Source organism: Ictalurus punctatus, chromosome 15 (assembly GCF_001660625.3).
Source record: "Ictalurus punctatus breed USDA103 chromosome 15, Coco_2.0, whole genome shotgun sequence".
Lineage (NCBI taxonomy): Eukaryota > Metazoa > Chordata > Actinopteri > Siluriformes > Ictaluridae > Ictalurus > Ictalurus punctatus.
Genome location: NC_030430.2, coordinates 14,433,909 through 14,446,264, shown reverse-complemented (window position 1 = coordinate 14,446,264; position 12,356 = coordinate 14,433,909). Strand labels below are relative to the sequence as shown.

The following is a 12,356-nucleotide window of genomic DNA, read 5'->3' as shown; positions in this document are numbered from 1 at the left end:
GAAATGTGTTGTTAAAGTTTAACACTGACAAGTTGAAGCACTAAGAAACATTTGAGTTCTCAGTTAAAAGCGTGTTTCATTAAGACCATCTGTGTCAGTGTAACTCATGAAGAGGAAGTGAGATGAGTTACTGTTGTTAATGTGTGTCAATAATAAAAACACTCATCTGTATAAGGCTTCATTTTCTCCCTTCAATGGATATATCTGCACTCTAAGACTTACCTCTGCTTCTATCTGAAAAGATTATCAGATTAAAAAAGTGAAATGAGAAATGTGAGAAATTATTGTATTTTATTGCAACAACCTAGAACTATGTGGCATGGTGATGCAATGGGTAGCGACTCACAGCTCCAGGATCTCTGGTGTGATCCTGTGGTTATTGTCTGTGTGGAGTTTTAAATGTTCTCATGAGTCTGCACGGGGTTCCTCCAAGTTTCCTCTCACCTCCCAGAAACATGCCATTAGGGGAACTGGCTATGCTAAATTGCCCCTAGGTGTGAATAATTGTACAAATGTGCATGTATATAGTGGTTTCATGGTCAGTCTTCCCAGTATAAAGTGGTTATTGATGATGAATGAATGAATCTTGATGTAATTTAATTTTTTCAAAAAAGGCCAAAATATTTAGCATTTTATTAAGAGACCTTAGGCACACCATATACACAGATCAGCTATAAGATTAAATCCACTTGCCTAATATTGTGTAGGTCCCTCTTGTGCCTTCAAAACAGCTCTGATCCATCAAGCATTGAACTCCACAAGACCTCTGAAGGTATGCTGTGGTATCTGGCAGCAAGACGTTAGCAACAGATCCTTAAAGTCCTGTAAGTTGCGAGGTGGGCCTCTATGGATCGGACTTGTTTGTCCAGCATCCAGCACATCCTACAGATGCTCAATCGGATTTAGATCTGGGGAATTTGGAGGCCAAGTCAACACCTTGAACTCTCTGTCATGCTCCTCAAACCATTCCTGAACAATCGTAAGCGACACACACGCACCTGTCCAAATGATGTCAAAGAAAACATGATTCCTCAGATCAGGCCACCTTCTTCGATTGCTCCATGGTCCAGTTCTGATGCTCATCAGTGCTCACCGATGCTCATTGTAGGTGCTTTCAGCAGTGGACAGGAATTAAAAATTCAATTATTTTTTTTTACAAAAGCCAGAACCAGTATGTCACCTTTTAGGATAAATGAATTTTATTTACTAATTGAGAAGAATAAATGCTCCAGTTGCTTAAAATCTATGTAGACCACAAGACGGACATCATGACCTTCTAGTCTCACACACTAATTAACCCCGTAAGAGGCAGGATAGGGGGACTGAACCATAAAATTATAGTTTCCAGTGAAATCCGATTTCAACATGATGCCATACATGAAAATCATTGACAGCTCTAGACAAAGCTATGTTGCATCCTCCCTTTCAGGTATTAACCTGAAATGTATTTCTGTGACACCGTCAACGCCTCTATAAATATCATCTGCTACTTTTTGACTATCTAGACCTGAGCAAAGACAGAGTGAGCAAGAAATCCTCAGAATCTTCAAGAACCCTTACATTCAATAATTCATTCATTCTGAGGTCAGCATGTTTATTGAGGAGCGTCTTATTACACTTTTCAAACAGAACTGGCAGCACACACTGACATATTGGAGTGTGTTCTTTAGTTTTGGACTCTGTATAGCATTCCTGGGGCCGACTATATTAGATCTGAAATGTCAGACCAACTCAACACTACAGGAGATCACTTGGGTTTTCTTCTCGCAGCAGGTCTGTCTACTTATTGGCAGTTCGATTGGCGGCGTTTTCAAGAAAATGTGAGTTCGCTGTTGCATTATACACAGTATATTCACTAGAAAATGAAACTGGGGTTTTCTTCCCCTCTAAAAACATTTGCATTTAGAGTTTAGGAAGAGACAAATCAAATTCTGCACAAGTCATTTGATTGATTGCATGTATTCACAGTAAAATGTCACCAATTTTGAAACTCCACTATGGAGTTGGACACATAATCCCAATCGCCACTCTATTTATATATATATATATATATATATATATATATATATATATATATATATATATATATATATATATATATATATAAAATTTACTCTCACATGATCAAATAAAACAGTGGTACTGGGGCAATACTAATATTAGTGTATTATGCATCTGATCCACTATGGAGTTATTTGGTGTTATTCAATGTGGGTCTTCTTATTGGTAAAATTTTTGTGTATTTTTTTTTATTACAAAGAGAAATGTTTTAGATCTACACACTGAAAAATCTAACTGTATCACCTTTTCATTGATGTAGAGTAACCCACTCAGCTTTTCCATTATGCTCATGCTTTTTGTATAATAGAGCTTTGAAGCTCACATCCATGTGAATGTCCATTATGTATAGACATTCAATTTGTGGAAGTATAATGCAAAGTGTGAAGGCTAAACTTCGAATCTTTTGTACATTAATACTTTAATTACTTCTTTTACTTTTGACAAGGTAAATGTAGGTATTTCTCTTTGTAAGGACCTGTGTAATTCTTCCAGTGCTAAAGTGTCCTTGCTATTTTTAATAATAAATGGGATTTTATGCACTCTAAGAAGAAAAGGTTAAAAAATGAACCTTCTGAGGTTCCTGGAGATGTGGGGAAACGTTAAAGGTTAATTTTTAACACTTTTGAAAAGTTTCTAATTGGAATCCTCTCTTAAAGGTACATATCATTTTTTAACCTGCTTAGACATTCTTACCTTATTATTATTATTATTATACATTACTCTTTTAAACCCATTTCACAACACAATACACTGATTGTCCATAAAATGTTTCATACATAAATATATGATTTGTGCACAACACCACTGAACAAATAGAATTATTTGGAATAAAGGAATATTGTCGTTTATGAATCATCAATTTCATTCAACATTTAACAGAATGTAACTGAATATTTGTAATATTTAGTAAATAAGATAATATTTAAAACAAGATACCAACCCATTCCACATCATGTATTTACAGCCCCTCTGAAAGTATTGGAACAACAAGGGCAATTTTATTGTTTTTGCTATACATTGAAGAAGACCTTTGTGTTTGAGATCAAAAGATGAATATAAAACAACAGATCAGGATTTTAGCTTTCACTTCCTCATATTTTCACCTAGAGTGTTAAACAAATTAGAACATGACACCTTTTGTTTGAACCCACTGATTTTTTTAAAGTGATCAGAAGTATTGGAACATGTGCCTAACAGGTGTTTCTTACTGCCCATGTATGCCATGTTAGATTGAATGTTTAAAGAATTGATAGCGCTGAATGTCTATTCAGAAAAGACAGGATCTGCTCCTGATCCTAAACATACAAGCTCATCTTTTTAACATGGTGGAGGTAGTGTCATGGCTTGGGTTTGCATGGCTGTTTCTGGAACAGGCTCACTAATCTTTATTAGTGACATCTCATGATGGTAGCAGCAGAATGAATTCAGAAGTTTATAGTAACAATATGTCTGCCAATTTACATTGAAATGCATCTAATCTTATTGGGAGGAACTTTATCATGCAGCAAGACAATGACCCAAAACACACTGCCAACTCAACAAAGGATTTTATCAGAGGGAAAAGTGGAAGTTTTTAGACTGGCATCACAAAAGAAGAAACCAACAACTTGATAATGTTAATGAGTCGCAGACTTAATGCAGCTATTGTAAGCAAGGGACATGCAACCAAATATTAAGTGTTATTTAATTTAATTTACTTCAAGACTTTTTTTTCCAGTTTCATTTTTATTGAACATTTCTGCTGAAAATATCTTTACTTCAAGACTTATCTGTTGTTATACTTTTGCTCACCTATAAATTGGGTGGTCTGATTCATAAAACATAAAAAATGTTTTATGTTGTTTAAGACATCTAGATGTAAATACCAGGAAATAAAAGCTGAAATCCTAAACTCTCATCTCATATCTCAAACTCAAATGTCTTTGGTGTTTAGCACTAACATATTTAATTGGCCTTGCCATTCCAATAGTTTTGGAGGGGACTGTAGATGTAAATTTGAGGAAATGAAAGCTAAAATTCTGATATATCGTCTCATATTCATTTTATTTATTTATTTATTTTATTTCAAACACAAATCTATAGTGAAAAAAAGCAGCCTTGCTTGCTGTTTGAAAAATTTTGAAGGGAACTGTACATTAAGTTAAGCAAAAATAAATAAATAAATAAAAATGGCCATTTTAATTACTATGGGTGGCATTTTGGTTTTGGTATTATGAGAAGTATACAGAGAAGTGTTACAATTTAGAAAACAATGTGAGATTAAACATCGTATACTCTCTCTCTCTCTCTTTCACACACACACACACACACACACACACACACACACACACACACACACATCGTTCAATAAGTGCATGTACAATATATTTCAGGGTTAAAAGCAAAGCACAGGCCACAGCTAATAACAAAATAGTAGTAAAATCTTTACAGTCCATCTTTGAAACCATTCATAAAGCAACCTCGACAACAGGCCAGGTTCTAATATGAACCCTTTTGCCACAACAAAGATTCTAAAAAGAACTGATGATACATGCCAAATAACCAAGGGATCGTTTTGTGAACTCCAAAGGTTCAATCTCTTCTAAGAGTGTACCTAATTTGAAACCTATTACTTACATGATGATCTCTTGACTAGATGAATGCAAACAATACAGACGTAACAGTACTATGGACATATATTAAACTCATTAAGAACCTGTGCCCCCCCCCCCCCCGCCCCCCCCCCGCCCCCCCCCGCCCCTCTGTCTGATTCTCAGGTTGTTCAGTGCCCTCTCTGCTCTCCTCCTGTCCACTCTCCTCATTTCTCTGATCTTTGCCATCATTCCTCTCTGCTACAATGTGCTACAATTAGCCATAGCCATGGCTGTGTCAGGACTGGCGATGGGTATCATTGATACAATTGCAAATATTCAGCTGGTGGTGCTTTACCGGAAAGACTCTGCAATCTTCCTACAGGTGACTGAGTGAATACATACATATCTATTGTACCTCTGAGATAGAAATAGTCATTTTAAACATTAAGTAGATTCACGACATTAATTGAATAAATACTGCATTAATTCAATAGATGATACAGTAGTGCTTGAAAGTTTGTGAACCCTTTAGAATTTTCTATATTTTTGCATAAATATGACCTAAAACATCATCAGATTTTCTCACAAGCCCTAAAAGTACATAAAGAGAACCCAATTAAACAAATGAGACAAAAATATTATACTTGGTCATTTATTTATTGAGGGAAATGATCCAATATTACATATCTCTGAGTGGCAAAAGTATGTGAACATTTGCATTCAGTATCTGGTGTATACAATATACTGTATACAGTATAAAAAAAATTACTAAAAACAATTACATCCCTTAAAACTGAGACAAATCTATTTGATCTGTTTGAGAAATTATTGTTGCACACATATATTTAACAAATATATATTGTTTTATAAACCTATGATTTGTTTGCAATTGTTTGATATCCATGTGAGCAGAGTATTTTTGTGAATATTTTGAACAAAAGATCATAATGTTAAACAATAAAGACAATTTTTTCACAGCCTTCTTTTTTCATATTTACCAAGGGTGCCAATATTAGTGGAGGGCACTGTATATATATACAGTATCAATAGATAGATAGATAGATAGATAGATAGATAGTGTGACATCTGTAACTGATAATAAGAATAATAAATTAAATAAATAATAATAATAATTCATGCTTTAAACAACTGTTTAAATAGTGACAGAGCTTCGTGAGCATTCTCCAGGTGGGCAAAAATTGGATAGACACAGTAAATTTTGCCTCTCTGTGTCTTCCTTTTTCCTAGGCATTGCACTTCTTCATTGGCTTTGGTGCTCTGGTAAGTCCCCTGATCGCAGATCCTTTTCTTTCCGAGCACTGTCCCAGTATGAACAGCACAGAGGATGAGGCAATAATGCACCACTTCAGACACAGTCTGGCAGGCCTCAGGAGTCCAATGCTTCGCAACCACTCAGAGCACATTGAAGGAATCATGGAGCAGTCCAATGTGTCCTATGCTTTTTGGATCATGGCCCTGATTAATGTAAGATATTGAGCAATCTCCTGCTACTCTTGCTTCAAAAAACTTTAGGGGAAATTTTGGACACTGACAAGATATTCATGTTAGGGTTTAAATTAAGCCTTGAATGGAAAATCATGTATAGATTGAATCATCATTTATTTAACAGTAAGGATTACAATTAATATTATGACTCTCAAGAAACCTTAGAGAGGTTGAGAGTTCTGTCTGTGATTACCTGCTTCATAGATTTTACAAACACCAGCTGCCCTCCCTGTGGATGGTGCAGGGAAATTCTGGTGTAACATATTACCATTTTTTCATTTTGTTTATTGCAGCAAATAGAAACTGACAACTTGCAGATGTATCACATAGGAGCCAAAAGGGGGTAGTTTAAAAATGCTCAAAGTGCAAAAGTTTCAAATGCACAAAGTGAGAGTTTAAGAAATGAGGGACCTATGGAACTAAGTAGCCTATGAGTTCAGAATGCTGCAATGCTATAAACACTTCACAGAGACACAAGACAAACAAAGATGTCTATGTATAGTACACAGACAGACATTGCAAGACAAGATAGCTGAAACAAACTAAACCCATTTGAGAACAATAATCATCTGACATTATCAGAGTATAGATGGATGAAAGAAAATAGGAACAAGGCAGGAAAGTGGAACAGTACTGTTTGGGTCCTAAAATCAAGTCATTTCTGTTCCAGTTGCCAGTACCAATTGCAGTACTTGTGCTAATGTACTACGAGAAAGTGATCCTATGCTGCCCAAATAGCCCTCCACATCTTACGGACAATGATGAGCTGGCCATGGAGACCAACACAGCTGAATGCCCAGAGGCACAAGATCAAGAATCTGGAGGTACAGATAAAGAACAGAGCAGGTTGTCCTGACATTTTGATGTTTTGGAGTTTCTGACTTATTTTCTCCATTTCTCCAGGCCATGGAGACCTTCTCAGCTGCTGTATGAATGTTAACCTGCATGAACTTCCTGCCTCATTCTTTGGAGTCCATATTCTGGGAGGACTGGTCCTCTTCATGACTGATGGCATTGTGGTGAGCAGCAGTCATTACTGTAGCTACTGTATATAGATATATACGATATATGGCCAAAGGTTTGTGGACACCTGTCCATCACACCCATATGTGCTTTCTGAACATCCCATTCCAGATTTAGTCCCCCTTTGCTGTTATAATAACCTCTTATGGTTATATATATTATAAAAACTTATGAGGAGGCTTTTCCACTAGATTTTGGAATGCGGCTGTTGGGATTTGCCAATTCAGCCACAAGAGCATTAGTGTCGGGTGAGGAGGTCTCAGTGTTCCAGTTCATCCCAAAAGTGTTTAGTGGGGTTGAGGTCAGGACTTTGTGGCAGCAGTTTGGGGAAGAACCACATATGGGTGTGATGGTGAGGTGTCCACAAACCTCTTACCATATAGTGTATACATATTGTATATAGCTTTATGAATCATGTGTAACAGACACTGAGTCTTGGTTATAGGGCGCCTATGCTGGTTTTGCGTATACATACGCTGTGTCGGCTCCAATGTCACTACATGCTAAAACAGCTGGCTATTTACCCTGCATCTTTTGGGCTGCTATCACCGGAGGACGGTTGATGTCCATTCCACTTTCCTATCGCTTCAGACCAGTGTACCTGCTCATGTTTAGCCTGGTAAAGGTCTTGATATAGTTCTATGATTTCAGTTACTACACTGTAAAACTTGAACTCAAGTTTATAAGTTTTAAAATTTTTAACTTAAATAATTCATTGTCTTGACTTGTAAAACTTGTAAAATGTAACTTTTTGAGTTGAAACAACGCTTATCCTCAAGTTATGTTTACTCACGTTTTTAACCACCTGAATGTTTTACAGTGTATGTACACACTTTCTACTAAACCCTGTTTCTGTATCTGGATGTGTTCCTCAGGCTGGTGTAATAGTGACAGTATCTCTACTGCTGATTTTCTACACTAGTAGCATATTCCTGTTCGTAGGGACATGTTTACTCGGTCTTTTCCTCAGCAGCATCTTTCCATGCATGCTTGCTTACACTGAGGACATTCTAAACTACCAGGGTATGTCAAACATATCCATATGTAGACTACAAGTCACTTTCTTTTTTTACTTTTGAGGGCTGGAATTAGTGTATAAACTACACCTTATTAATCATAAGACTAATCTTCAAATTGTAAAGTCCTAATGTGTTCAAAGTTCTAGCTATATATAATGCCATAAGGTACTGTAGTTCAATAACCTCAGTAGTTTTAAAAAAATACATATTTTGTATTATTTATTTAATGTAATATTTATTTATATATTTTGGCTTTTGGTCTGTAAAATACCTCTTACAGTGCCATGGAAACATATTCACCCTCTTGAACATTTCTACATTTTTGTAATTTTACAATCTGGAACTAAAATGTACTTAATTGGGATTATATATCACAAATCTAGAATATGGCATAACCTGGCTAAGGCAGATAGCAGCATATCCAGAAGACAAACCAAACAACTGACTGCTTTTTTGTTTAATTCATATTTTTGTCTCAATAAAAAATGGCACCTTCAAATATTAGACATATTGTGTAAATTGAATGGCAAAAATCCCAATTAAGTCCATTTAAGTTCCAGGTTGTAACACTACAAAATGGGGATGAAGTTAAAAGGGGTGAATACTAAAAGGGGCAAAACACTCAATCTTTTTTAATACATTGCACATTTCGGGCAGCAAACCCTCACACACATCTCATCACTCTGTTTTGTCAGGATGTGCCACCACTGTTGTAGTGACCTGTGCTGGAATGGGAGAAATGGTCCTCCAGGTCATGATTGGATCGGTATGAAATTTGTTTTTTTCCCAGCTTTTTTCAAGTTTTGAGATCATGTAGACTAATTATGTCTATGATATTGGCTTTAGATCATTCAGACAAAAGGCAGCTATAGTTTCCTCCTCTGTGGCATGATCGCTGGCTGCATTGGATTTGCTCTCTTGTTTGGCCTCATGCTGTGTCACTACTTCCACAGAAGCTACCTCAGAGGTAAAATGGCTATCTTCTGACCTCTACAGGTATCAAAAGTGATTTAGAAAATATATTCTATATCTATAGTACATATTGTCTCCCTCTGCAAACAGGAACATCTAAAAAGACAGCTATGGTGGAACAACCAGAATCAGTGGTGGCTCCATGTGAAGCTCCAGAGAGAGAAGAGGAGAAAGTAGAACAGAAAACAGATGAGAAAATAAGGGAGAAAATAGAAATGAAAACAGAGGAGAAAAATGAAGAAAAGAAATAGTCTCTATTATTGTATATTTTAGTTACCAGACCCAAACTGTTCCATAAACATACTGAAACTACTGGGAATATACAGTACTTCTCATTATCTAGTAGTGGTTCAGAGCAAGAACTGACCATGACCCAGGTCAGAGTAATATCTGCAAACATAATGTTATGATCCTGGAGTTTCTTGTGACATGGCATCAAAGCTCATACACCTGCGTAATAATAAAAACATAGTCTTCTCAATGAGAAGCTAAAGGGTAAACTTGTTTTCAGGAAATCTCATTCAGCTAAGTATTACTGGAAAACACCTGGAAGAGATGAAATAAACAATTATAGTGACCACAGAGCATGCTCAGAGAGTTTTGTTCAGTAAATAAGCAGGAGTATCTTATGATGCAAATCTAAATTGTACTGGGGTAATAGACTATACAAAAGTCAACAGTGTTGGATCATGTTCTCACTATATTGTATGTTCTGTGTAGTCATATAGCATCACCCAGTCCACTGTTCTTTCACAATTATTTATCTTATCTATTATTGTGAAATGTATTTTTTTGTAGTATTTTTCTTGGTAGTGATATTGCCTGCATATTGTCTCTAAAAGCTTGATGAATGTGGGCCTGTTATCCCATTGCAGCCACTTGAGAAATTGTTGCATTATCCTTTTGTTGGTACGTAGATACATTACAATGGTTTTACTGTAATAAATTCTTTTAAAAAATTTGACTGACATGTATGTCATTCACAATTACAGAGATGTTTTTTTTTCTTCAACTACTGTTAACAGATACATAAACATGTTGAATACTTTAATTAGATTTAGAGGGCACGATTCCACTTATTTATGTTAAAACAATGAGCTTATCCCAGCACACAGTTGTGCATTAATTATGAAACAATAATTAAAATATCCTTAATATGTCCCAATCAATTCACAATCCAAATGTAGTAGGAAGTTCACTAGTTTCTGATTTCAGTTCAATTAAATTTTATTTGTATAATGATTTTAACAATAGATCTTTTCACATAGCATGTTTATGGGAATACAGGTGTAGATTCCGATATTTAATGAGCAAGCTAGAGGTTAAAGTAGCAAGGAAATACTCTGTGAAGTGACATGAGGAAGAAACCTTTAGAGGAACCGAACCAGACTCAAAAATGAGCTCATCCTATTCTAGGTGATGCCAGATAGTGGGATTAAAAATCATTACAGTATACAGAAAAGGAAGGGAAATAGTATTAAATGTATTAAAAGAATGACATGGTGAGAAGAAAGCCATTATTTAAAAAAAAAAAAAAAAAATTCATGAAAAAAGTTTTCTGGTCTGATGAGACCATCCATCTATCCATTTTCCATACCAACTATCCTGCACAGGGTCACCGGGGAGCCTGGAGCCTATCCCAGGGAACTCAGGGCACAAAGTTGGGGACACCCTGGAGGTTGTGCCAACCCATTGCAGGGCACAATCACACACACATTCACACACCCTATGGACAATTTGGAAATGCTAATCAGACCACAAGGCATGTTTTTGGACTGGGGAGGAAACCAGAGTACCCTGAGGAAACCCTAGATCACATGGAGAATATGCAAACTCTGCATGCACAGGGTGTAGGCAGGATTCAAGCCCCCAACTCTGGAGGTGCGAGGCAAATGTGCTAACCCCTTATCCACCTTGCCCCCCAATGAGACCTTTGAGGCTTTGGCACAAAGCAATAGGTTTGGCAGAAAACCCAACATTGCTCATCAGGCTGAGAAAACCAATCCCACATTTAAGTATGGTGCTGGCAGCATCATGTTGTGGGGATGTGTTCCATCAACAAGGAATGGGAAATTAATTGGGGTTGAGGGAAAAATGGATGGAGTCAATAACATGCCAATCCAAAAAGAAACTTTATTCCAGAGTCACCTTCCAACAGCACAACAACCCTAAGCATACTGCCAAGCTTCACTGGAGTGGGTTAGAATGGCCAAGTCAAAGATTCTCAAGACTGACTGAGAATCTATGGCAAATTGCTGATATACAGTGGTCTCCATCCAATCTGACAGGTTTTGAGCAATTTTTCCAAGAAGGATGAGCAAAAATATCTGGATCCAGATGTGCAAAGCTGGCAGAGACATATCCCAGAAGACTTGCCATTGTAATTGTAGCCAAATGATTGGCCCAGGGGAATGTCTGTGCAAAGTGCGTCTCTCCTGTACACAGCTAAGGTTGTCAACTTCAGCAGGAAGGTGAGTCATCAGTATAGAAGCTGTTGGAAAGTAAGATAAGATAACTTTATTAATCCCTAGACAGAAATTTGGGAACGTGCATGTCTCTGTAGTATCCAGGTGTGATTATCTGTTACAGCAGGAAGGCTAATCATAAGTCATGATCTCCGAGATGAAGAACCAGTAGCAGTAGAACACTAACAAGAAGAGTATTCCATAATTATGATTGAACATAAAGAGACACTGATACGTGGAAGCCTGCAAGATGGAGATGCAAGATGACTAAGAATAATAGAGATCTTTTTTTGAAAATTTGAAAAAAAATTGAAAAGTATTGTAGTTATTACTCATTTTCAACACTAGATGTCAGGCCTTAGATACTTACAGCTGTCTAGACAGCACAGTTAATGTAATGGATTACTTCAGTACTTGTTAGTTATAAGTCTGAAAGGGTGAAGCTGTAATTTTAGCTAGACATAAATGCTACCATAGGCTTTTATTGCCAAAGCTTTTGCTCATTTGTTGCATAAAAAACAATAGACATTTATCTAACTGCAGTGACTGTATGCATTTGAAGAATTGGAGAATATACAATCACACTGAACCTGTACCACAGTGAAATGCTAGACCATTAAAAGAGGAATACAGCCAAAGCCCCTCCACCGCTGGTTGGCATTTAATACACTCGCTTTTGGAAACACCCAGACATGTTTGTCTTATTATCCCTGGGAGGAATGCTTATTGGCATAATT

The 12,356-nt window shown here is 36.6% G+C and overlaps 1 protein-coding gene across 1 annotated transcript; it reads left to right on the top strand.

The window, feature by feature from the left end:
• The first annotated feature begins 1,455 nt into the window (after positions 1 to 1,455).
• On the top strand, positions 1,456 to 10,102 carry mfsd4ab (major facilitator superfamily domain containing 4Ab). The gene is made up of 10 exons (XM_017486468.3): positions 1,456 to 1,820; positions 4,818 to 5,016; positions 5,883 to 6,119; positions 6,811 to 6,964; positions 7,044 to 7,159; positions 7,609 to 7,782; positions 8,039 to 8,186; positions 8,878 to 8,948; positions 9,029 to 9,149; positions 9,245 to 10,102. The coding sequence occupies exons 1-10, from the start codon at positions 1,591 to 1,593 to the stop codon at positions 9,403 to 9,405; spliced, it is 1,611 nt and encodes a 536-aa protein (XP_017341957.1). The 5' UTR covers positions 1,456 to 1,590; the 3' UTR covers positions 9,406 to 10,102.
• Positions 10,103 to 12,356: the final 2,254 nt, after the last annotated feature.

Excerpts from the sequence above, each read along its gene's own strand:
- mfsd4ab (XM_017486468.3), top strand. The coding sequence starts at position 1,591 with ATGTTTATTGAGGAGCGTCTTATTACACTTTTCAAACAGAACTGGCAG. Across the intron at positions 7,783-8,038 it reads ACCTGCTCATGTTTAGCCTG|GCTGGTGTAATAGTGACAGT; the intron begins GTAAAGGTCTTG and ends TGTGTTCCTCAG. Across the intron at positions 8,187-8,877 it reads GGACATTCTAAACTACCAGG|GATGTGCCACCACTGTTGTA; the intron begins GTATGTCAAACA and ends CTGTTTTGTCAG.